The following is a 26,197-nucleotide window of genomic DNA, read 5'->3' on the forward strand; positions in this document are numbered from 1 at the left end:
GGGCAAATTGATTCTCTTCTCTGTGTCCCAATTTATCCATAAGTAAAATGGGGATAATACTTCTGGCTCCCCTACATGATATCCTGGGCTGAAAGGAGCTATACAAATGCAAAGAAAGTGTCGAAATGTTTCCTTTAGACTTTTATAGACTAATTAAAAATTGAAAATTCCACATATGCAATATATATACATACACACACACACACACACACACACACACACACACACACACACACACAGGTGCAATATTTAAAATATATTAACATAAATTGTTTTAATGTCTATGAAGCTGCATCTTTTGACAGTAAGCTTCCGACAAAATTTTTTCCATTCAGCTCTAATATTTGGCCTGGTCCAAGCAGCCATGGCAGCAGGACAAAACCACGGAGGACTTTTTCCATGGTCAAGCCGTATAATGCATTATCTTCACAGGGTGAAATTCACCCCCAGGCAAAGGGCCGTCATAAATCCCATCCAACCTACGCCCTATTTTCAGGGCTTACATGGAATTTAAATAGCTCCTAAGTGCTGGCCTTTTGCACTAAGGTAAAGGTTAGCCTCCAGCCCATGCGACCACCTCCAGCCCTGCCAGGTGTCTCTCTAGCACGGGACTTCATCTGGTTATTTTGCTGGCATCACTGCAGTGCATGCATAATCCGAGTGCCGGGTAGATGTACACGAGGAGCTGGGGGTTTCATTCCCCTGCTTGCGTGCACGTATTCACGCTAGCTCTCATCACGTTCCTCACTTGTAGCGCAGGTGCCACCCTAGCGAGCACATTGCCTTTCACACCGGTGTTTAACAGGGAGACCACCACCTTTGGTGCAAGACCAGGTTTTTCCTGAATGCCACAGCCTCCTTACAGCACCTCAGTGGAAGCATTTACACTTGCCTCATCAAAGTTGCACACCACCGGCCCATGCACAAACGGTTAGGGTATCTGCATATCTCCAGAAGGCGGAGGGCTGCGAGGGAACAGTGAACAACGTGTACAGTAGCAGTGTGACACAGAGCTACTGATTTGGCCTGTTTCACTCTGGGACAGAATAGCCACCAAGCTTCCGACTGTACTCTCATATCGAGTTTACATCTATCGTAACATCTGCTGCCAACTCCTGATTGCCATTGGCGTGACAGGAGAAAGTGCACATGGCACTATCTGAGCAACTCAGCATGGAATTAATTCACCACTAAGTCAAGCCAACGCATCTGCTGTAGTGCTCTAACCTCTCCTAGGCACATAGGACCCGATTCCCCTCTTGCAATTTACCTCCACTGAGGTCACTTTGGCTCCTTTCCTAAGGCACCGTCCCCTCCACCACATGTCATCCCAGAACAAGCTATGCTCTGTGAAGTAGGGCCATACTTACAGCTCCTCCAGGAAACGCAGATGATGGAACGTGCTGGGCTGCAGCTCGCTAATGTTGTTCATGCTCAGATCACTAAAGGAGAAGAAAGACAGAAGTCTCTGATCAGTTATTTTTGGTGGCTCACGCTGCATAAACCACTCCCCGCTTTGCCAGCCTCTGTGTGGTGCCTGGGCTCTGGGAGGGAGGAGACGACCTTGCCCAAGACACCTCGGATCTAACATGGCAAGCAGAAATAACCTCCCAGGCTCTGCGGGAAAACATCAGTGCCCAAGGCAGGATGGGAGATGTATTAATTACTATGATTACTATATGCTTCTATGGCATCTTTCATCTGTGCATCTCAAGCATCAGCCAGTTTGTGAAGCTTCCCAGCAGCCTTATAAGTGTTATTACCCCATGTACACTTGGGAAAACAGAGGCACTGAGCGGCTTGGAATATTATTTCTTTAGACCCAGCCCTGTCCTGTTCTAATCATTATCCACACTGCTCCCTGCTGAGGGATTTTGTCCAGGATAGCAGCAAACAACTGCCTTTCAGAGGTGAAAGCGAGTGGTTGAAGAGGGAATGTGTGTTTGCCTGCTCTAAACTGTTAAAAGCTGGACAAACAGTCATGACCAAGACTGCAGGGCCTGGAATTTGCTCCTGGTGGCAAAGTCCATGTCATACTTTATACACAGGCTTGGAAGGATTCGATTTTTGTCAGTCAATGTCAGCAAATGTCGATTTCACTGTGCAAACAAACAAACTGGCAAAAATATATTTCCATCAATAATAAGAAAAATTTACAGATAAGAAAAGTAAGAGAAATGCAGCTTGAGGATTTATTAGAGCTTGACTTAAGGATATTTACTTTGTATATTTTGATGTGTGATGTTGACAATTTGTGTTTTAATGTCTTAGTCATCTGGTCAGATGGAACAAAATTTGACCTGAGCAGATGGGCCAATACAAAGCAGAGATATATGTAAATCCAACATGTAAAATAGGGTTTGAGCTTGACTTATAAATTTCATGAATTCCACTCAGTGTATAAATATCAGTGATAGGCCCCAACATTACCTAGACTAGACTAGGCAGACAGGTCACCCTCTTCCATAATATGAGAATAAGGAGGCCCAAAACAAAGACAAATGGCACAACGTTAATGCAGAAATGAAAATACTTTCCCACATGCCCACCACGGCAGAACTCAGATGTTCTGGGCCCAGCTTTTACTCATTCCTTTTCTCAGAAAATCCCACTAAGTCAGTCATTGTGCCTATGTAAGAATTTGACCCACTAATGCCAATGGGGATTCAGTCTGAGGAAGGGCTGCAGGGCTGGCTCACTCCTACAGTAATTATCCTGTGTGATTTCCTGAAGTGAGAATATGTGAGGCCAATGATTTAGTGGGAACTGAAGAAAGGAACAGGCAGGTACGGTTGTGGATCCTTGAAACTCCAGCTGCCCTGGAGGGAGGCCCAGACCCATACCAAGAATCAGTTTTGGATGGAAATTTTGGATTTTTTTTTTTCACTGACACTTTTAATGAAAATGCAGGGTAGGTGTTTTCCTTATTCATATAAACACACTCTTGATTTATTGTTGTGTTTTCCCAAATCAGTGCATTTCTCCTTAGTACATGTTTACCTTGTTTTGTAGATAGACCTCCACTGGCTGCTCTTCACAGATATTGAGTCTATCTGTAGCTTTTCTCTACGGGTGGGGCTTGAGCCAGTAATGTTTTGTAAATTTTAAAAGGAACAAACCCCTTTTTGTTACTAAAAACGCCTGGCAGAAGGGTTACACTTGGACCGATGGCTAGGGCACCAGATTGGCAGTCAAGACTGCTGGGTCCTTTTCCCAGCTGTATCACTGACTTTGACCAAGCTTTTAAAAAAAGGCCTCTGTTTTCTGATCTAATAATAATTATTAGAGTCAGAGATTCATTCGACCACTTGTCGCTAGTTCATTTCTGTTTTTATTTATTATTTGGATTATAATAGCGTCAACCAAGGGCTGGGTCCCGTTGTGCTGGGTGCTGTGCAAACATATAGTGAGTGTGTCCCTGCTCTACAGAGCTTATAGTTTAAATAGATGAGACAGGCAAAAGGTAGGTGGGAAAACAGAGGTACTGAGATGTGAAGGGATTTGCCCAAGGTCACCCGGTAGCTTCTGAGCCCCATCCCAGTGCCTCATCAACTAGACCACACTCCATTGACATGGATGGAGTTACAGCAGAGATTAATCTGACCTCATTGTTATTTCAGCAGAAGTGCTCGAGATCAGATCCTATCACACAGGCACCTTGAAGCAGATACTGTGGTCCTGTTCCCACTCCTGCACTAACTATGGAGCTGCAGTCCCTTTGTACAGAACCTTAAATAAAGCCTGAAATCATCTCTTCGGCGCTGGTCCAACTAGTTTGGCTCTAAACCAAAATGCAGCCATTTGAGAGAGACACATTGCTAGACCAATCTCCCGTACAGGAACCTTCCTTCCCCCCAGCCCTGCATCTTTGAAGGCATATCCCATGATATTTTGAAATCCCCCATGATTTCCAAAGGCATCTCCCAAAGCTGGTTCTTGCCAATCCCCGAGAGCTTCGCTCACCTTCCCTCAGGCAGTTGCATTGAGCAACATTTCAAGAAAACTAATTCTAAATAGTCACCTCAAGTGCCCCCAACTTGTATACACAGGAAAACAGAGCCACAGTTCATGGAAACGTGATTCAGAGAATCAGGGCTCATAACTCACCTGGCCCCCCGGGGGTAACTTAATATAATTTACTTTGATGTCACTCCTTTCACAAACAGGCACCTTCACTATTAGCTCACGAACCGGTCTTTCCTACCAGAAAAGCAGAAATAAACTAGATGATGCTACTCCTTCCCCCACCCCCTCGATACCTGGTAAGACCATGGACAATGTGCAGGACCTGTTCCTACCAGAAAGGCATCAAAGTTTTTTAAAGTGGTGATGTCATCATCTCCATGAGGCAAAGGGATCTTTCATGGGCATGAGTTTCCTCTGCTCTCTAGGATCTCTAACAAAGGTGGAATTCCCGTAGCATATTCTCTAGGAGTGCAGAACAGGACGCTGAAGGAGTCGGACATAAAAATGGGCACAAGAGACCAAATTCAAGCCTGGTATGAGTGCCTATTAGTCCCGATGGGAGTTGTACATATTTACACCACAGGTGAATTTGGCCCCAACAGTTCAAAGTAGTTGCAATGCGAGGACCTGCAACATGGTGGACATGTCCACCAAATCTGTCTTGGGTCTTTAAAGGATGCCAGTCACCGGAGAGTCCAGAGCCTGATCCTGCATGCGTGCACACAGCCAGACCAGCTGAGTTACTGAACACGCGGGTGTAAATGTCAATCCGCGCATGCAAACGCAAGGGTGCAGTCTGCTGTGAAAACTCACACCCATATTGCTGAGTTACGGGAACCATCTTTTCCTCCACGTTCGTTTATAAGTAACAGGAGGGCCGGGACTATTCAAGAGACGGGTCTGAACTACAAACCCAGATTCAAACACCATGAGGAAGAAGCTCTGATCGATCCATATGGGCCCTTCTTTGTGGAACCGGCAGAGCCAAACCCCAAGATCCAAACCCGGGGCCTATGCTTCCCCTGGGATGTTACCTCTCTAGGACACAGTTTGGCAAAGCTCAGATGGGCTGGAGGGTGAAGCCACGGCTCAGCCTCTGAGTTCAGCCAAACACATCATGCGCTGGCTGACCGCCCGCCTCTCAGGGCAGCCCATGACTAGCCTCTCAGCTCCTCTCGTTTCTCCTGCTCATGGGCATGTTGTTCTGGCTCTGCCTGGCTTCACCTCCCCCCCCCCCCCCCCCCCCCACGCTGCTCCTTCTCACTTTCTGCCCTGATTTCCCCACCACTTTTAAGCTCCTGTTAGGACTGCCTAGTCCTGTACAGACTGTCTAGACGACTGGAGTATGGCACCAGTAATCTCGGTGCAAGGCTGAGGGGCTGACAGGTTTAATAGCCTCACACAGCATCCGTGAGGGAAGAAAAGAAGTGACTCCCTGCTTCCAGCCCGGCGCATGTCCCGAAGGCTGATCCAAGACGCTGCTGACTCGAGATGCTCCCAGCGCACTGCCAGGAGATGCCTTGCTGTGCAGACTTGGATGGAGTTGTCTCCAGCTGGGCAAAATCATGGGGGAGGGGGAAGGAGAATGCCAGGAGTCCTCCTGGCCTGTGTCACGCTGAGGGACTGGAGGTGTTGAGAACACTTTGTTGGGCCTGTGTCCTCCCAGGCTGGTGATGGCTAGTGAAGGAGAACTACGCCCATTGCAGGAGGTTGTTAGCAGCCCCCACAGAGGAAGAAGTGCTGGTTTCTCCTCAGGAAGATGCATGAGTCTAGCCATTGTCAGCGTCAAGCACTGGTTTCTGGAGCAATCTGACTGCTTATCCTCCAGGATCAAGCTTCCCATTTGGGGGAAAGATTCCTGGGAAGGCCAGGGCGAGACAAAGCATTTCCCTGTCCAGAGACCATCTGGGAGAGACATGGGCAGGGCTTGAGACTGAGAAACTCCAAACAGCTGATACAGCCCACAGGGGTGTGAGCCTCCTTCCTCTCCTTTCTATACTGCCTGCCTGGATTGCTGCTCTGGGTGCCTGGGGGACAGCTGGCTCTGCAGAACCACTGCTGCCCGGTGCAAGCAAGTGGGCAGAGAAGGGACAGAGGAGAAGGGGCGGAGCCTTGAATCTGCCACTCCCCCTTCACATTGGCAGAGCTGGTAGGATATAGGCTTGGGGGCGGGGAGGAGAAGCTGAGCTTGGTAAAGGGAGAGTGTAGGTTACTTTCCCCTGGAGCAAAGGGGAGCAGGAAAGGAATTGTGCAGCTTACTCAGGGCTAGATGCACAGGCCACAGGTTAACAGCCAAGTTAGGGGGATAAAGTAAACCAAAGAAAACAAAATGAGGCAGATAACCAAGCCTGTGATTGTGCTTTGTGGTTTGTTTCTAACGAGACCGTCTGTCAGGAGAAACCTCCACTTATGCTGTTCCTGGAAGGGCGACGTTCTCAAAATTAAATCCCTGAGCCCAGTGCACCAGCTGGCCCCATCCAAAGGCTGGCAGGCGTTCCAGTTCTGCAAAGTTGGTCATTGTGGCTCTTTGGAGGCATTTTTGTGTGTGTGAAAAATTTCAGCAATGCAACCGTTTTACATTCCCCAAAATAAGCAGCAATGGCTCTCGAGGTCATTGCACGCTCGCTATTATGCCCATCCCACCCGCCATTTAATCCCCAAAGAACCACGCAGCCTAACTGCCCAAGTACAACCCCTAGGCGCACACTTGTGCAGCTAGTCCGAGCCCATGCACATGCAGCCACAGCCAAGCTACGGTTCTTAGGCGCTGGCTTGAGTAGAGCTGGGGCAGGTACCTCTACCCGAGCAAGGAATTCCATCCCTCCACAGACGCACAACAAGGGGAGTTGTCCAGGGGACCAAAGGTTGGAGCTGTATGTTAGGGCCTGAAAGCCAGACAGACAGAAGCCCTGAGAGCGAGCAGAGACAGAGCTCTTGGGGACACGGGACTGGCTGAAGAGGCAGACTTGGAAATGGTGAGCAACGAAACTTCCTGCCACTGTTCTGTTTTCACTGGGTTCAGGACTCTGTGTGCATACTTTGTAAATACACAGCAAAGATTGCACCAAAGAAATACTAAAGTCCTATAATCAATTTCTCCTAACAAATCACCCAGCAAGGTCCCCAATATTAGCAAACCGTTTGGGCCAAAGGGACAATGGTATTTTAATAGCGCCAGTTTTCCCAAAGAAATCTGGGCCAGATTTTCAGGTCATCAGTTCCAGACCTACCCCTAATTTACGGAGCCCTTCTGAACATACGGCCTTCATTGGGGGTGCTGAGCACCTGGAAATCGGTCCCACAGAGGATAGCTGGCCCAGCACCCACAGAACTGGGCAGAAGTTTCCAAAAGGACAGAGGGTAGCTGATGGTCTATAGCACCTGGGAGGAGCATGGTGGTGTTAATTAATTAGCTGTACCGTATCGATGAAGTGTGTTACGGTAGTGCCTAGGGGCCCCAGGCGTGGATCAGGAGCCCATTGTGCCAGGTGCTGTACAGTCCCAGAACACAACAACAGCCCCTGCCTCAAAGAACTCTACCATTGGGCCCAATCCTGCAAGGTACTGAGTGCTCTTGGGAGTCAATGGCAGAGGAGAGCCTTCAGCACCTTGGGACACTTCATACTGATGGGCAGTGAAACGCAGGCCATAAACGATGGGCGTAGGAGCTCCCGAAAGCTCCCTGTAATGGATTCCTAAAGGTGCAGTTCAGCTTCTCCCTGGGTCTCCCAGAAGTTCCTGGGTGCTTGTGGCCGGACCCACCACTGTCCACACAGAGGTAAGGCAGCTTGCAGAGCTAGCTGAAACATTTCCTCTCCCTGGGATGAGCCCCCAGATGGGGACCATGTTACGAGTGGCCTCCGCAGAGAAACAGAGACAGGGTGAGATCAAGCAAGAGAGCCAAGGGTCATCAGCTCATCTCCAGTACTCCTGGATAAATCTGGAGGCATGGTCCTGGCTTCAGTGCTGTTCCCCTGGAGTAGCCGAGAGCCTGATACGACCCTGTGTCTCCATTCCAGTTCTCCAGGTTCTAATTAGTGGATTCATCCTGAGAACATCTCATAATCGCTAAACTACGTGTGCACCCCAACAGTAATCCCCACGATGTTGCTGTAATAAAAAACCCTTCGAGTCCTATTCCCACAGCTGAATCCATGGGATCTCACCAGGACCAGCAACTCTCCAAGTGTGGTCTGTGCAGGACCTGCTGGTGGTCTTTGAAGAACATGCATCTCATACAGATTCGGCTAGTCTCCTTCCAACTGCTTCTGCAGTTCTCCTGGATCTGCAAGGAAGATCCTGGACGCCCAGGCAAGCAGTTTGAAACCAGACAGAGAAGCCAGCACAGTTGCCACCACGTGGAGATGTTATATGTAAAGGAAGGAGCAGGAGGGGAAATGGGAACTGTCCTCAGAGGCCACCAGCAGGACTGGATTTTACAGCCACCAGTGAAGGCCATCAAATCGGAGAGGAACCAGGCGCTGCCAATTGGACCAGGTTAAATTACATTTGTATTTGGCACTGATGCGACCATGGCTGGAATATTGGGTCCAGTTCTGGGGTCTGCTATTCAAGAAGCATGTTGATAAAATGGAGAGGGGTCAGAGAAGAGCCATGAGAATGATTAAAGGATTGAGAAACATGCCTCGGGACTCCAGGAGCTTAGCTTCACAAAGAGAATGCAAAGGGCTGACTTGATCACAGTCTGTAAGTACCTAGCTGGGGAACAAATATTTGACATTGGACTTTTCAGTCTAGCAGAGAAAGATCTAAGACGCTCCAATGGCTGTAAGTTAAAGCTTGACAAATTCAGATGTGGCAGATCCTGAATCAGGTAGATCAAGGATTTGAATTTGGGTCACACATCCAGAGAATGGGGCAGATTTAACCAAAAGAACTCTCGCCAGAACCTGTAAGAGCTTGGCCTCCTAGCTTTCACATTGAATTCATCCCATAGATTTGGGGCTGATTCACCAACATGCTTAGAGCTGGACAGAAAATATTTTCCATTTCATGGGAAATTCCAGGAATTCAAAACACATTTTTTGTTCCGAAATGGAACAAAACCAAAACATTTCCCCACAGAACAAACATTCTGATTTTTTGTTTCAGGTCCATAAAAATGTTTCATTTACAAAAAAATCAAACTCCTTCCTTCCAATTCTGACATGGCTCTCAAGCAATTCTGACATGGCTCCAAAATGGCTCCAAAATGAAAAATCAAAACATTGCATTGCAAAAATGTCATTCCCCTCTCCCGACCCCAAAAGGAAATGTTGCCGAACTCCACAGGTTTCCATGAAACATTTCGCTTTTGACCAATTGACATTTTGTGATGGAAACACATGCGGTCGGAAAATTCCCAACCAGCTCTGCTCTGGCTGCTTTGTGCCACTCTGGTTAGGCTGGATTTGCATCATTGGAGCAGCACAAAGCACATCAGCTGAGATTCTCTGCTGCACCCCCATGAGACGCTGCACTGAAAGGGACGGCCCAGGGGGAAGGAGGGCAACCTCCTTCATTTAGGCCCTCCTTATTCTAGGCTGCTCTGGGGTCCCCAACAGTCACCATTGTAACGTAGAGCAGACAGGCATTGGCCACCTCCCCAGCTGTTTACAGGCTGATCTGCGAATGGGAATCCAGGTAGCTGTGTACATCACAGGTCCTGCCCACATGCTCCTATCACCAGCCCTGCTCCAGATGTACTCCCTACATCAGGCCTATGGCTGTCACACAATGTGGAATTCTGCTCTGGCCAGCTAAAGGGCAGCGTACAGGGGCTGTAGCAGGAGGGAGATCCCTCCCCAGGAGCGTATCTGGATCATGGTTTCCAAGCCATGACCTGCAGCGCTACAAGGATGCTATTGGAAGGGTACGGGCTTCGCCTGGTAAATAGGGGTTGTTGGGTTTCTTTGTACATACAGAGAGGAAAAAGATGAAGGGAGAGCAGCTGTGACTATTAACAACAGGCTGGTCCAGTCTTACTCGCCTTTGGGTATTGCTCTGTGCAAGCTGTTTGCGTGGCCATGATGCAATTAGCCAACGTCGTTACAAGAGTGCTCTCTGAAAGAGATGTCTGAACATCTGGAAGCAGAGAGTTCACAGACACAGGGCCAGTAGATGGCGCTCAAGAATACACAGCATACCTCCTAGGCTTTGGAGGACCAATAAAAGGGTGCCTCCACAGCGCAGCTGGGAGACAGCCTTCCAATCCCAGTGTGGCTAGACAGACTGGTGCTAGCAGGGCTCGACCGAAAATTGCAGCAAGGACGTTGCAGCACAAGCCTACCTGTACTTCTAGGCTCGAGAGGCCGAGCGCCAGCCTGAGCCGCAATGCCCACTGCTATTTGTAGTGTGCTAGCTCACACCAGCATGCATCTGCCTACCCTGGCTTCCACCGTGCACCATTTAAAACCTAGTAGAGTATTTGTGTCTAACCCAGAGTTGTTTGTGGGGTAGAAATAATGGGAAATCAGGAGCCTGAGCCTCTCTGATTAACACATGGAATCACCCAATAATGGGCACTAGAAAATTAATTTTAGGCCATGATGAGCCGCTGGGATAAACTCCACGAGCGGGGAAAGAGGTAACATTTGCTGGATCTATTGGGATTGCACTCTGCTCGCTAATGGCTCTTGCCAAAACTGAGCCAAGCGCAGTCCGTGCAATTGTTCAGCATGGGTCAAATGTCTTAGGATCCTCATCACCTGAAATCAAGGGGTGTGGCACGGAGCAGTGGAACAAGGGTGAGGGGTGTGTGCGCTCAGATACACCCCTCCCCAGACCTGTGTATATGATATGTAACTACCCCACCCCCACACACACAGTCAGCCTCTACCATCAGATTCCCCTTTAGACAGTGCCCTTGCAAAATGAATTTGCCTCTTGTGCCCATATAAGAGGAGGAAGAGAATGGAGGGGGAATCTGTCCTATGAAGCAACATTTAAACCAATAGAATTTGTCATTGTAATAAGAAACTCCTAGTCTCGTTAGTGCATAAAGGCACCTTCTCCTTCAGCACAGCTCTGACGGCCGCTTTCTTAAGTGCCTGGCGTTAACTAGGCCTATATCCTCAAAGGGATTTCAGTGCTAAACGCCCGTGGATTTCAACTGGAGTTCGGAGTCTAAATACTTCTGAGGATCTGGGTCCTTCTCTGCCTAGAGCGGCCACTGTTCACCTGTCTCCTTTCTCTGCCCCCATCCCTGAGCTTTTGACCCCTTGCCACTCTTATCTGCCCAGGGAACTCCTGAGCCTGTCATATCCCCCGTTGCTGCCGGTTTGCTTGGATGAGCGTGGGCTCCGAGGTGCGCGAGCAGCCAGAGCTGTTTGTGTTATGTGGCCGCTTGGTCCCACTCCTACGGGTTCTGGCAGCGTGCAGCTCTTGCTATTCCCACCGGGGCCGTTCCCTGCCAAACCGCCCGGGAATCAGTTGGCAGGAGATCAGAGATGAGGTGCCGCCAGGTTGTGCGAGACATGGGCAATTTGCTACTTGCGTGCTTCTACCTATGACCAAGCCGCACTGAGTCGGGTCCAGAAGCGGCCTGACCTCTCGTCCTATTTGTAGATGAGCGGGGAACATTAAAGGGAAACGTGCCAGGGCTGGGTTTATCAGCTCCCGACTGCACCACACTTTCATTGTCTGAGCAAACAATGGAGGCTTCTATCATGCCAGAGCTGGGGTTGGCAGGGCTAGATAGACAGACAGGAGGGGCTGAGATGGTAGGAAGGGCCTGGGTGCACAGAGAACACACACCCAGATGCTCTTCTCCTTTATACCAGGGTAAATCTGGAGCCATACCTGGCAGTCACTAGAGTTACACCAGAATCTAGCCCTCTCTCTCTGAGCAAGGCATTTAAAGAGGTACCTTACCAACAGGAAAGGGCTCTGCTGAAGTGGATCTGGGGTAAACTGAGGGATAATTTTCACACACATTAAATCCAAGTGTTTGTGCCGGATGTGTCTGGGCAATAATGGGTTTGGGGTTCCCTTTTGACTCTAGATCCCTGTTCTGATTTGGGGCCAGATGGGGAGTGACAAGAAGCTTGCTTCCACCTGGCAGCTGTTTTAGGGTCCCTGTGTGTAATGAGCGTGTGGGTCTCAGGTCTGCATCCACATCACCAAAATGATCACCATGGACACTAAGTGGCTGTCTAGACAAAGAGGCTAAGGGCTGAATGGGCCATTGAGATTGGTCTTCCTGCCTGCCCCCAAAAGGGGTCCCTCCAGGCCAGGCAGAAGTACCAATGCAGCGCCAGGGCTGTGTAAACCAAGGTCTAGGCTGCAGGATGGGCAGTCCAGCACCTTGTACCCCTTGAAAGGAAAAGCAAAAACAAAACCTACTCTCCCCTCAGCGCCGCTCCCTGGTTTGGCTCCAGCAGCTGGCTGAAAACAGTCCCCATGCGTATCAGCGGCTAAAATATATTTAGTCTGCATTGTACTCCTGTTAGCTGGGCTGGGACTACAGGGCGACGGCCGAGGGGGCTGTGTATATCCCCATTAACCCTGATAGGAAATCATCAACTTATGTCAGAGCTGGAGACGCTACCCAGACACCTGTGTGGGGTCTCCAAGCAATACAGTACCAGAGCGCCGCTCCTGCTGATCTCCAAGCACGGGATCATGCCTCCAGCCCACATGCCCATATAGGGCTGCTGGCAATGGTGGTTCTGATGTAAGGTAGATCCCAGTCCAGCGGGGGAGGAGACGGGGGGACTGGAGTGAGATCCCCAAACTCAGGTCACGTAGGTCCATCAGCCGGGCATGATCTTTGGCCACGTCCAGTAAGATCCACCTCCGATCCAGTGGCTCAGAGGAGGAGGAGCTCAGAACAAGTCCCTCATAACTTCAGAGTAGTCCTTTAAAGCTACAGCAATACAGCCAGTGGGCTAAGGAGCTGAGTACCTGACCTAGCATGTCTGGAGACATTTTCTAAAGGTTCCTGGAAAAGTACGGAAATTTGTTGCCAAGAAATGACAAGAAAGGTTTATCTGAACAGCTGCCAGCCCCTCTGTAGCACATGGTGTTACCTCCAGCCGTGCAGAGGTTGCTCCCCCAAAAAGCGTGAAAAGATTTCGGGTCAGAAGCAGACCAGGGAGCTCATGTTTTTTGACTTGTGTCAGTCACCCGGTGATTGCAGGCTGAGCTTCTGTCCTCCCCACAACCCCACCTCAAACCCACACCAGCTGGATCCTGCACACAGAGAGAGGGAGCTGCTATCGCCCTGGGGGGACATAGGTTGAGTGATGGGGGCCAGATGTGCCCCCCAGATGTGGGCCTTCCCGTGGTTAATTACCCACTCTTAGCAACCTCCTTGCAAACCTGGTCCTAACACTGCTTTTCAAGTAGGGTTTTGCAGGAATCATTTGTTCAAGTCCCCTAACCCAACCCAGCTTCTGCTCAGACTTAGCCTCCCTGAAGACATCTTATTCCACAATCTCCTGGAAGCTCTGCCTGGACCATTTTCGAGTCAGGGTTTTCCCCTGTACTGATTTACCATGTAGCTAGCTGGCCTGCAGTCAGGCACTGACCCAGGATGGAGGGGGGGAAACAGGGAATGGCAGCATATACTGAGACACAGATGCCGCTCCTGAATAGCTCTCTGTAGAAAGCCCTTGGCTAGGTAACCAGTGACTGAGAAGGGGTGGCTATGTGGAGGGAAGGGCTCAAAGGGCAGCATACCCAGTGGGTGGAGCAATAGGTTGGGAACCTCTGATGTATACCTGGCTCTGCCACTGGCTCACTTTTTGGCCTTGAGTAAGTCATTTCTTTTCTCTGTGCCTCAGTTTCCCTGTCCATAAAGACATAAAAACACCTGGAGATCCTTGGCTACAAACCACCGTAATAAGTAATCATTCTATTTTTATTATTTGGAAGGAAAAAAAACATACCCAGCTGTGACCATGTGATTCCTTTACCCGTGCAGGAATGATCCATGGGGTTTATTATGGATTAGTAAGTGTTGATCCTGCCAGCACCCCACCCTACCATGCCTAGAGCTACTGGGAACTCAGCAGAGAGAGAGTGCAGGATCATGCCCTTTAAACATAATTAAGAAGCTAAATGTGTAGCACTCTACGTAAACTGTTCTTTCCCTCACTACCAACAGGTAGGAGCTTGTATAAAAGTCTCCACTGCATCTTCCTGGGATTCTTCTCTCCACCCTAACTTCCCACTGCCGCAAAAATGAAAATCCCTGCATTCTATCCCACCCCCAAGAGATGTAGTTCACCTTTAACTAAAAGGTGACAGGCTGAAGATGGGCGGTCAATATGATCAGTAAGGCAGCAGGGCCTAGTGCCTAGAGCCCAGGGCTGGGTCTCAGCAGACTTGAGTTCTATGCTCCGTTCTGCCATTAGCCAGTTGAGTGAGTCTGAGCAAGTCACTTCACAGCCCTGTGCCTCAGTTTCCCCCCTGTAAATAGGGGATAACAATGCTGACCTCCTCTGTGAAGCATTCTGATCTTTATAAGAGTATCATATTATTATGAATATTTAATAAGTAAAGGAGGTGAAGGTCAACTCCTTCTAACCAGATGAAACTGACTGTCAATGGACAATGAGGTTCTACCCTGTCAGGCACCAATCTACATGACGGGTTAAACAGATGCTCTCAGGGTGATGTGTGAAGCACAACTCTTCAACCTAATGGATATCAGAGCCCAGTCCGGTATGGAGTTGAGCATCCTGAACTCCCACTGAAGTCATGGACAGGGGAGGGTGCTTTGCCTATCAGTGGATCAGGACCATATTAAGGGTGACTTGCCCCCCTTCATCCTGTTGGCATGGGGAAAAAGCAGGGTCCCAAGGTATCTCTGGAGACAGGCACATGTCCTGTGGGAGAGGATTTCCATGGCAGCCTTGCCTTGCCTGGCCATCAGTGCTGTTGTTGTGGATGGGCACAAATCAGAGCTCTCCTTCTTGGCACTGTGCTGAGAGACAGGATCCTGGGAGGCCACAGACGACTCCCAGAGTTCAAAGCAGATCGTGAATGCAGATGGGGACCAGGGACAGACTCCTACCTCATTCCCTGCCCACTCTCTATGCCCCCCCCACATTCAGAAAATCTGCTCCCAAAAGCAAGTGAAGAGCTCTGCCCAGCAGGTGCTGAGCGTGAGAGTGTCTGGTCCATATTGTGCAAATGTGATCAGAGGGCCCTGCGAGGGGAGGAATGTAGGGAGGCTGGTGAATAATAGGGGAGCCCCCAGGAACGTTTCAGAGCAGGAATGAAACCAACAAGCTCACCTCAGGAGGGAACAAGCTCCGATAACCCAGCAAGTCAGTGGGTTACCAGAGAAGTAGCTTTTGGTAACCCTAATGCTAACCTGTGGTTGCTCACAAAGAACAGGGGGCCTCAGCAAAGAAGACAAGTACAGACGATGCAGTGAAAGCAAGTGACCTTCCGGCTTTCCAAGGAGGTGGCCTGTCGAGCACATCAGGACAAACTGCACTGCTGGTGTCTGCTCCATGCATGCAGAACGGCAGGTTCAAAGGCTGTCCACCACCGCCATTTCAGCTTACAAAAACCTACACCTGCGCAGATCTTGCATTCTAAGGTGCTCTCTCCGCCCTCACGTGTGACTGAGACCCTTGCCTTGGAAGTTCAATAGCGTCAAGAGAAGAGAAAAGGAAGAGGGCATGGTGACAGTCTAGCAATATCCCAGACAAACCTTTGGGGATTAAGATAAACTTTCTTGAATGAGAGTTATGATCTTTAATAAGAGCAAAGTGTCAATTTGCCAGCCCAGATGTGCATTGGTCCACTGCACAATATTTGCCATCGAGTTGTACCGTCAGAAAGTAAAACAGCTTTATTCTCCTCTCCCTCACATCAGTTTCACTGCAGCATAACTCCACTGGCATCAGTGTAGTTACTCCTGATTTACACCAAGGTAAAGGAGATCAGAATCAAGCTACTTGCCCATTCGGGGCCAGGAGGGCCTTCTTCACTCTTCCCTCTCCCCTGCTGATGTTGGTTGTTTGCGATGTTGGAGTTTTGTTGTTTTTATTGTTTGGTAGTGGCTGGGGTTTTGTGGTTTTGTTTTTTAAATAAAGTACCATTTAACCAGTATTTATTGCAGCAGGATGTCTTTCCAAACTAAATGTAGCAGGGGCCAAAATATGCATCCCAAATGAGCGCTTCTGGGGGGCTATTTCCCCAGCCAGGACTCAGCGTCCCCTGGCCCTTCCTGCCAAATCTCAGCCCGACACAGCTCTCGAGAGTTTGTGCAGAAGTTTAGAGACACATTTGCATCCAAGAAGTTGTAATTATTACCAGGACTTTGCTTCGTTTGCTGACAGAGGAGCAGTTGTGTGATGTGAGCATGTGCCCCCCCTCCCTGCCCCACCACACGCACACGTGTGCTGCTCTTCTGCTTCTTGCACGTCGCCCACACATGCGTGTATCGCACTCGTGTGTCCCACAGATGTATTATGCCTAGGCTGCTTGCGGAGCATATCACGTCTGTGCTGGATGGGTCATTCTGTGCTTTTGGCTCTGCTCTCTGGGGGAATACTGGTCCCCGCATGTGTGAGGAATCTTTGGCATGAGTCAGTCCTTCTCACTAGAACGGGAGGCCCAGACTTTCCTGAACTGAAGGTCTGACTGGAAGGGACAAGATGCTGCCATTTCTGTGGAATGTGGGGAGAGGAGATGTGATGTGATCATAACTGATCACTTGCCTTTTCTCCTTCCCCCACTCCATATTCCTTTAAATTCCTTCCTTCCCCGGCACCCTTCTACTGCCCAGATTTCCCCACATGCTTACAGGCCATTCCGAGACCCTTAGCAGCAGCACATTACAGCACCGGTCTCTCTAGCCTCATGCATTCTGTCCACATACACAGCTGTAGCATCCAGCCATGGCCTTTGCACACTAAGGCCGTACACCAAAAGCCCTGAGATTACAGAGGCCTCCCTGAGCAACTCCGCAAAAGGCTGAGCCTGGGCAGGTCTGAGGAGATGGAAGGGAAAACAGGGGAGACCAGAGTTCTTTCTCTTCCCCCATTCCTCCTAATCCCACTCTAAATGCAACAGTCTCCCCACGTCAGGGGTAGTCAATTATTTTTTGTCAAGGTCCAAATTTCTTGGTCAAGGCATCGTCAAAGTCCAGACGCCACAGAAAATTTAAAAAATGATAAGCAAATAAAAAGATTTCAGGTTCTGTTCAAAGGCATCTGGCAGTCTGGATTTGGCCCAGTCAATCTATTGACAACCCCTGAACACCAAAGAAATACAGACACTCTCCTGCACAAGCCAGCTTCTCCTCCAACTAGGCAGTAGGGGGAAACAAGATATTCTCACCAAGTAAACACCACTTGCAAACAGGACTTAGAGAATCACATTAGTTTCCATAGGAGACTGTTCTGTAAAACTGAAACCCCAGAAAGCAAACCATTAAGGCAACGTTATAAGGATTCCAGACATATCTGCTACATCTTGCCTGCAGGCGTGTGTGTGTGTTAGTGGCCACAGCACACATCATAACTATACCTTAATGCTAACTCAGGTCTTGTTTTGCACATCAGACATTGCCTCTTTACACGCGTGAGCGTTGCTGCTGGAACTCGTCAGTTCTTTTTATGGCTCTAGAACGTCAATGAACTTTTACTTATTTACGTCAGCATCAGGATCGGCACGCTCATTCTGCGGATACCAGGGGAATTCTGAGTGAAACCTCAACGTCTGCTCTGAGCCTGGGTCTGTGGGCTGGGTTACGGAGACGGGCTCTGCTGCCTACCCTGACCTGAGGGAGAGCAGGGGTTCTATTGCAACTTGCAAGGATTGTCTGTTTTGTGCCTGACTCTCTCTAGCAGAGCCACCCAAGTGCTGTTTTGCCTCGTGGGGACCCTGGATGCCCACTGGGCGAGGAATCAAAGCTGGCGTGCGTGAGGGACAGGCCCTGGTTTTTAAAGCAGAAGACGAACCGTTCTCTGCTGTGTCCCTCCATAAAGCCCCCCTTGTCCAATGCCTTTCAGTGGCATTAGAAAGGATCTCCCCACATGCCCTTCTCTGGGGCAGGGATGTTGACATTCGCCTGCCCAGCTTCTACCCAGGAATGCTGCCAAGGTCTGAGGGGCAGGGAAGGCTAGCGTCTGCCAGAATTCATTCATTCATTCATTCTACCTTGCTGTTACGGTAAAGATTGTGAGGTGCTGAGATCAGTGCGTTTCCTCGAGCTGGGCGGAGACTGGCACTCCCATTTCGTGGAGGATTTTGATCCGATTTGGAACGACACCTCCCCCAAATACGAAAGTCTCCACCAAATGGAATTCCCATTCTCCAGCAGGCTCTGCGGGGAGACCCGGCCCTGTGGCAGGCTGCCATGGAGGAGGGGACCCTGGAAGCCCAGGGAGTTGCCCCACCTCAGAGACAGCTGCTGTGATAGAGCCAAGGGGGCTAGAAGCCCTGGGAGCCCAGCTGCTGAGGGGCTCTGAACCGGAGATCGGGGCTGCCCGTCAGCCTGCCAAGGAGCTGGGCCGAGGAGCTGGCAGGGATTTTTTCCTCAGGGAACCTTGATTCACAGGCAGACCCCAACACCTTTGCCTGGTCTCCATCAGAATTTCATCAAAATCAAACTGTCCCCACAAAACACCCAGACTTTGACAAACCAGCCATTTCAGACAGACAACAATTCTGTCAAAAAAAATGTCCCAACCAGGTCTTGTATTTCCCCTCACCGCCACCAGTCACCACATAGCACTGCCCCCAGGGCAGTGCTATTTGCTCCACTTCGTACATGGGGAACTGAGGCATCTAGGGGGTGTCTACTCTGCACACAAAGCCCAGACTCTGACTCAGGTTTGAGCCCAAGTCCTCCTCCCAGCCACACCCCAAGCAGTCCGACTCAGGTCAGCAAGCACTCAGGATGTCGCTGGTGGGGTGGGTCAGAACCTGAGTGACACTGCAACTTGGATCAAACCCTGTTGGTTTGCAGCACAGACCCAGGTCAAGCCACAGACCTGAGTAAGAAGGTTGTGAGACCTGGGGCCAGCAACTGTAAACCCGGGATTACAGTACAGTGTGGACCCTCACACAGGGGCTTGGAAACACCAATTGCACAAGCCTGGGTCCCACAGACCTGGGCTTGGGGTGTCGTGTAAACAGATTTTTATGAATCAAGCACATTGTTTCTCTGGGTAGTTAGCTTCAGTCAATGGGAATCAGGCAAAGAAACAGGGCAGCCACCTCCAAGCACCCCCTCATGCTCTACAGTGGCTCCACTGCAGCCTCACCTCAGTTCTCCCCCCACCCCGGGCTCCACAGCCTGACCTAGCTGCAGCAGTGCCATCGCCCTCTAGCTAAGTCCTTAACAAATATCCACCCCTTCTGGAGGAAAAAAAGCCTCTCAACCCACACTCAAAACAAAACTCAAAGTCTTTGCTCAACTCTCAAACTGGACCCAGCCCTTGTTCCCCATGAAGTCTGTCTTCTCTTCTCTAACTCTGCAGCTTACCCACTGGACTCAGCTTCCAGCCCTTCCCAGGCTCCTTTCCATCTCTCACCTGAGCCCTTTGGGTTGCTCCCGGCTTTTCCCCCAAGCAGACACTCTCAGGCCATCTTACCTAGAGTCTTCCAGAAGCCTCTGCCTGCCTTGCACTGTCTACAGCTATGACTTCCCTTTGCTTCCAGGGTGAGAGAGAAGTGAGATGCCTGACTGGATCATATGACCTTCATTTTCCCCACCTGGGGAGGAGAGTGGGCTGTGTCACAGGTGTGACTGAGACCCATCTCCCTGTAAAGGGCCAGCTGCCCTCTGACAAGTGCCTAAAGACCTTTAAAAATCTGGCCTTACGGGAGTTGCCTAAGGTCTATGGCAGAATAAGGAATTGAACCCAGACTTTCTAAGATCCGAACTAGGACCACTAGACAGTGAGCCATCCTTCCACTGAGACAAACTATCCAGGATTAAACTACAGATCCCAAACATCATGCTTAGCTAGGTCCAACCGGTTTAGGACTCCAAGAGGAGGTGGGAAAGAAGAAGCCATCAGCTGCCAGCAGATCCCCAGGCAGGGCCTGTACATTGTTCCACCCACCAGTGTGAACACAGCTGTTCAGACACATTGTTATGCAGGTGTGGCTGTTTGCCACCACCAAGGAAAGCAGCAGTCTCTGCTCTCTTATTCATCTTTCATCACTTTACTCCCTTTGCAAAGAGCTGAAGAATTTGCTGATGACAGAGAAGCTGCTGTAAGAAGGCGCCGAAGAGAGTCCAGGTTACCAGAGGTAATCAAGGCACAAGCAAATCAAACCAAACCCACATGAAACTGGTGAACGTGTAATATAATGGGACAAGCCTCTGTGTCCCTTCCCCCTCTCACTAGGGCATGTTGTACCTGTATAACTACCCAGGATAGTTAAAGTGGGACATCTTTCTAGAGTAGGCAGTGTTCCAACATGAAGCCATTTTGTGACTCCCAGACAGTAGTTTTCTGTCCCAGGGATTGAGGGACATGCAAGTGTTGTTATAAATGTGATAGAAAATGTTTCCTAACCGGAGAGTCACAATCCCTGGGGGTGAGGTCATAAAAAACAATTGGGGGGGGGGGGCCTGAAAGATGCTGAAAATGTTGCAATTTAAAGCAAAGAAAATCTCCCACCAGCCACATCCCCTCACCTTTTAAGGTTAACTGTTTCCTGCCAACCTCTTGAAGCACCCACACAAATACATGATAGAGGCTTTGTGTTGTTCTCATTTTTTACTCTGACTTTTATAGTAAATGTACCACAGAAATATCAAGCTGGAAGGCACCTCAGGAGATCATCAAGTGCAGTCCCCTGCGCTAAGGCAGGACCAAGTAAACCTGGACCATCACTGACAGGCGTTTGTCCAACCTGTTCTTAAAAATCTCCAGTGACGTGGATTCCACAACCTCCCTTGGAAGTCTCTTCCAGAGCTTAACTACCCTAAGAGTTAGAAAGTTTCCCCTAATATCTAACCTAAATCTCCCTTGCTGCAGATTAAGCCCATTTTTTCTCCTTATCTTCAGTGAACAAGAAGAACAACTGATCATCATCCTCTTTATAATAACCCTTAATGTATTTGAGGACTGTTATCAGATCCCCCCTCCGTCCTCTTTTCTCAAGGCTAAGCATGCCCAGTTTTTTTAACCTTTCCTCACAGGTCAGGTTTTCTAAACCTTTTAACATTTTTGTTGCTCTCCTCTGGAGTGTCTCCAATTTGTCCACATCCTTCTGAAAGTGCTGCAACCAGAACTGGACACAGTACTCCAGTAGTGCTGAGTAGAGAAGGTCAATTACCTCCCATGTGTTACATACACCACACTGGTTAATACACCCCAGAATGATAATAGGAACTACATCACATCATTGACTCATATGCAATTTTTAATCCACTATAATCCCAGATCCTTTTCATCAGTACCACCTCACCAGCTATTCCCCACTTTGTAATTGTGTATTTAATTTTTCCTTCCCAAGTGTAATACTTTGCATTGGTCTTTATTGAATTTCATCTTGTTGATTTCAGATCAATTCTCCAATTTGTCAAGGTTGTTTTGAATTCTAATCCTGTCCACCAAAGTGCTAGCAACCCCACCCGGTTTGCTGTCATCCGCAAATTTTATAAAACACTCCTCACTCCATTATCCAAATCATTAATAAAAATATTGACTAGTACCAGACCCAGGGACTGACCCCTGCAGGACCCAACTAGATACATTCTCCCAGTTGGATAGTGAACCTTTGATAGCTACTCTTTGAATACAGTCTTTAAACATAGAATGTTAGGGTTGGAAGGGACCTCAGGAGGTCATCTAGTCCAACCCCTGGCTCAAAGCAGGACCAACCCCGACTAAGTCATCCCAGCCAGGGCTTTGTCAAGCCGAGCCTTAAAAACCTCTAAGGATGGAAATTTCACCACCTCCTTAGGTAACTCATCTGTGCACCCACCCTAAAGTAATTTCATCTAGACTACATTTCCCTAGTTTGCTTATGAGAATGTCACGTGGGACTGTGTCAAAAGCCTTACTAAAATCAAGATATCTCACATCTATTGCCTCTCCCCATCCACCAGGCCAGCAACCCTGTCAAAGAAAGAAATTAAGTTGATTTGGCATGATTTGTTCTTGACCTATCCATGCTGACTAGTCCTTATAACCCCGTTTTCCTCTGGGTGCTTACACATGGATTATTTAGTCATTTGTTCCAGTATCTTCCCAGCCATAGGCTGACAGGTCTATAGTTCCCCGGGTCCTCTTTGTAAATATGGACATTGTGTTTGTCCTTCTCCAGTCCTCTGGGACCTCACTCTCCTCTATGAGTTCTCAGAGATAATTGCCAATGATTCTGAGATTGTAAGAAGTTCATTGTCAAAGTTCAGGACAACGGCACCAGTATATCCCTTCCATGGTCCAGCAAGGGCTCCCACTCTAGGCTCCCAGCTCATCAACTGTCACCAATCTTGTGCAGAGATGTGCATCTCTCTCCCTCCTGACTGGGGTTTTTCCAGGCTGCGCAGTTCCCTACCTACACCGTGAATTCTGCAGCAAGTCAGATTGTCTAAGCAGCGATGTTGCCCTCTCAAAGGCTAGAAACAGCGCCACCGCCCAGAGTTAAGCAACCACACGCCTCTTTTTAAACAAGCACATTTATTCTTAAGGTAAAAGCATTACAGAAAAAAACCATACTGAAACCAGTAAGAGTTGGCGTTGGGGTGACCGTGCAGAGATCACCCCAACTCTAACAAGGATTTTGGCTCCTGAACAGTCCTTCAAACCCCACTCAGGGTGTTTTCTGTGTTTACTGGTTCATAACACCTTTTGCTCAGAACAAGAACCCCTGCAAACCTGAAACTCACTGCCTTCTGCAGCTTGGGGCTTTGATCTCCAGAGACCGTGGATAGGTACCCAGCCAGACAATACTCCCCTCCTCGGGGCGAAGCTTCAAAAGGCTGGGTTTTTGCATAACTGGAGGAGGGGGAGGTACATTGTTTAAAAGAGTCCTTTGAAGACTCCTAACACTTCCCTTCCCAGGGTTTGCATTAGCCATGTCTCTCCTCTAGAGACATTACCTACACTCCCTCAGTAATACATAAACATTTGCATTTTTAACACCATGAACTCCTTAGATACTTAAACATAGCAAGGTTTAACTTCATTCAGTAAGGCTGGTCCAGGATGTTGCAGGAATTTGCCTTATCTGCCAGACTCAGGGACATTTTTTACTTCCAATAAAGGGTTGCCAAACACTGGCTTGGAAATGCCAAGATGTGTGGCAAAGCCCAGCATAGAGGAGGAAAATGTAGTGACAGCCAAAGAGTTCAGGCTCTTGGCCTGTCTGAATCAAATCAATTTTCACGAGGCAACTCTCCCCCTCTCTGTCAGAAATACACCCAGTTGGGACTCTTTCTGCCACTGCCTCTAGCTCCGTTGCTATTGCTGAAAAGACACAGGACAATGAAGGCAGCTTCTAAGGCAAAGATTGGCTCATGTCAATAAATCTTCCCTTTCGCTGGCCCAGTCATTGGCGAGGCCTGTCTGTTGTCTAAGGAACTCGTCTGTCTGCTCCGGCACAAAAGAGAGAACAATCGGGGGTTGAGTAACATCCGATGTATTTGGAAGAGAGAACAATAAAAAGAGGGGGAAAGGCCAATTCAAACTGGGCGGAGAGAGGGGAGAGGGGAGGTGGCTCTATTGTAGATGTGCACTCAGCAGCCACAGCTATTCAGCACTTGTTTACTTAGTGCAGGCGTCAGCCAGGTTTGCTTGGCCTCCTTTCGGAGCCCTGCTGGGCAGGGTTGAGCGTCTCTTCCCCGCCTTTTGTGCAGAAGTCGTTTAGAGGGTGGATGAAGGGGTAATTGTGCTTTGGAGGAAGACTGAGCGGGACCTGCCAGTGCATTTGGGGTCAGGAAGGAATTTTCCCCAGGTCAGCATGGCAGGGACCTTGGGGGTTTTTCACCTTCCTCTGCAGCATGGGGCACAGGTTGCTGCAAGGATCATCTGGGCATATCCCACCTAATCAATTCTATGCCATTGCAGAGGCCCTGGGCACTGGTGGTCTCTCCTGTTCTCTGCCGGTGGCACACAATAGCTTAATCTTCCGAGGGCTGTCATGCTTTTGTCTCATTCTGGTTGTTGGGTTCAGCGTGCGGGTACTGGGTGCTGTTGAGGACCAGCACAGGAGGTCAGACTGGATGGTTTGGGGGCCTCTTCTGGCCTTGAACTCTATCATATTAGGTTCTGAGCTGGTTTAGGGCTTGCAAAATTAACTTGAGTGTTACCCCTAACTCGAGTCCCGTCCACACACAAAACCCATCAAGTGTGTACTGCTTTTAACTGGTGTCGCCGGCCCATCAGGGGGCATAGCCTAACGCTTGAGTTAGCCCAACTCATCAACCGCTAATATGACCACTCTGCAGTGTGGATGCAGGCCAGCCCCACTCAATGCCTCCAGTCCTCCAATGCCTTCCCACAATTCCCCCCAGGTGCTCAGAAAGGATAGACAAGTTCTCCCACAATTCCCTGGGAAAGAATTCCATACCTCCCAATATTTCCAGTAACTAAATCAGGATGGGTTCTGCCCCTCTGGAGTGGAGGGGCATGGCAGAGAGGGATGGGTGTCAGGCATTGTGGGACAGCACTGGGAGGTTCCAGTGACAGCAGTCCAACTGCAAGGCTAGTGTTTTTGGTCTGTGCTAGTACTGTACCAGTTCACTGCCTGGATGTAGGACACAGTGGGTGGGGAGCTTTGCTCACAATAAATGTAGTTGCAACGGTGCTTGGCAAAGTTTCTACATTACTGCAGGCACTTCGGTGTGTGGTCATGAGGGGTGAAATCCTGGCCCAATAGAAGGGAATGGGAGTTTAGGCATTGACTTCAATGAGGCTTGGATTGCACCCAGGGATACAAGTGTGGCAGGTGTTTGCAATGCCAAATTCTCTAGTATAGACCTGTCTACTATCGTTTCGTTCAATGGGGGAATAATTCCCCCACAATTAATAACCTTTTGATGCAGTCTGGGATCCTACTGCGCTTCTTCGCCTGTGAGGAAACAAAGCCCTCTCATCCACACACTGCTTCTGACTTGAATCGCTACATTCCTTTCGCTACAGTGGTTCTCTTTCCCATTTTGCCCTATATAACTAGATATCTTCAACTCTGCGTCTGCCATCTCCCAGACCCAGTGCGGAGAATGTTGTGAATACAAAGGTAAGATTAGTTAATTATCTCAAGGAAAGAGAGAAGTTTTTAAGCACAACCGCTTGCATCAGTCCATTCCAGTTCTTACCCAGAAATGTCTGCATAGCCAGTCCCAAGAATTCAGAAACCATTCAATGCCCCTCCCCCCAAAAAATCATGAGATTGGCTTCAAACGCCTGAGATTTTTAAAATGTTATGCTGAAAGGTTGCCAGCAGATGGATCAATCACAGATCTCATTAAAGCCGGGGGTGTAAACCCCTTCTTTTCAGCTCAATGGAAGGAGCAATTAAGCCCCTTAATGTAGTAAAGACAGCTGCAGACTTAGAGAGCAACTGCCCAAAGCAAGAGGCCACATGGCAGAGCAGAGCTAAGCTGTGCGGACTGAGTAGTTTCCAATGCAGACGCTGGATGACTGGGTGAAGGCTGTGTCTATGGAGCAGAAAGCCTGAAGGGACTCTGAGAGGAATATTTTTTTGTAACTAAAGAAGGTCACATCAACGTTACCGCCTTCGTATCACCAACTTCCTCATCCTGATGGAAACAACCCTGCAAGGCCCTGAGTTTTGGTTATCCATTCAGGCCAAAGAGGCAGCAATAATAAACATTGGTTTCCTTTTATTCCCCTTCTGGGTTTGGAGCCTTTAGGGGGTCACATTTTCCAGCTTTCTTCCATGCCCTCGAGGGCTGGAAACTGACTTTATTGTTAAAGGACAGCAGTGATCCTCCTGTGATCAGCTGACTCCAGGAGCTGGGGTTTTCAGAAAAACACCAAAGATCATGAGAGTTGGCAAAGCCGCCGTTGCTAAGTTGCCTTACAATTCCCAGCTCCGGGACGCATTACTTTTCTTGTGCTAACATGCGGAATCTTTGTCCATTTCCTAGGTAACCACCCTGGTATATTTAATTCTTTTGGAAGACAAACTGTGACATTAACAGCATGCCGATGTTCGGGCCATAGAGAACTGCTGACGCTCCTCTGAGGCCTCATGGTTATGCAAACTGGAAAGCAAAGCCCAGGCCATACCTCCGATTGGAATGACCTTTCCCTCCAGTTCATCTAACCTTGTG

At 49.0% G+C, this 26,197-nt stretch overlaps 1 protein-coding gene across 1 annotated transcript in view; it reads right to left on the reverse strand.

Annotated features, from left to right (window-relative positions):
• Nucleotides 1–26,197, reverse strand: part of LGR6 (leucine rich repeat containing G protein-coupled receptor 6) — a 195,539-nt gene that overhangs the window by 124,737 nt on the left and 44,605 nt on the right. The window contains exon 4 of the mRNA XM_067531620.1: nt 1,371–1,442. Within this exon, the coding sequence (XP_067387721.1) occupies nt 1,371–1,442 (72 nt within the window). The remainder of the gene's footprint in view (nt 1–1,370; nt 1,443–26,197) is intronic.

The sequence above is a fragment of the Emydura macquarii genome, unplaced genomic scaffold (genome assembly GCF_026122565.2).
Source record: "Emydura macquarii macquarii isolate MOO-44397 ecotype Brisbane River unplaced genomic scaffold, CSIRO-AGI_Emac_v2 contig_3220, whole genome shotgun sequence".
Taxonomy (NCBI): domain Eukaryota; kingdom Metazoa; phylum Chordata; order Testudines; family Chelidae; genus Emydura; species Emydura macquarii.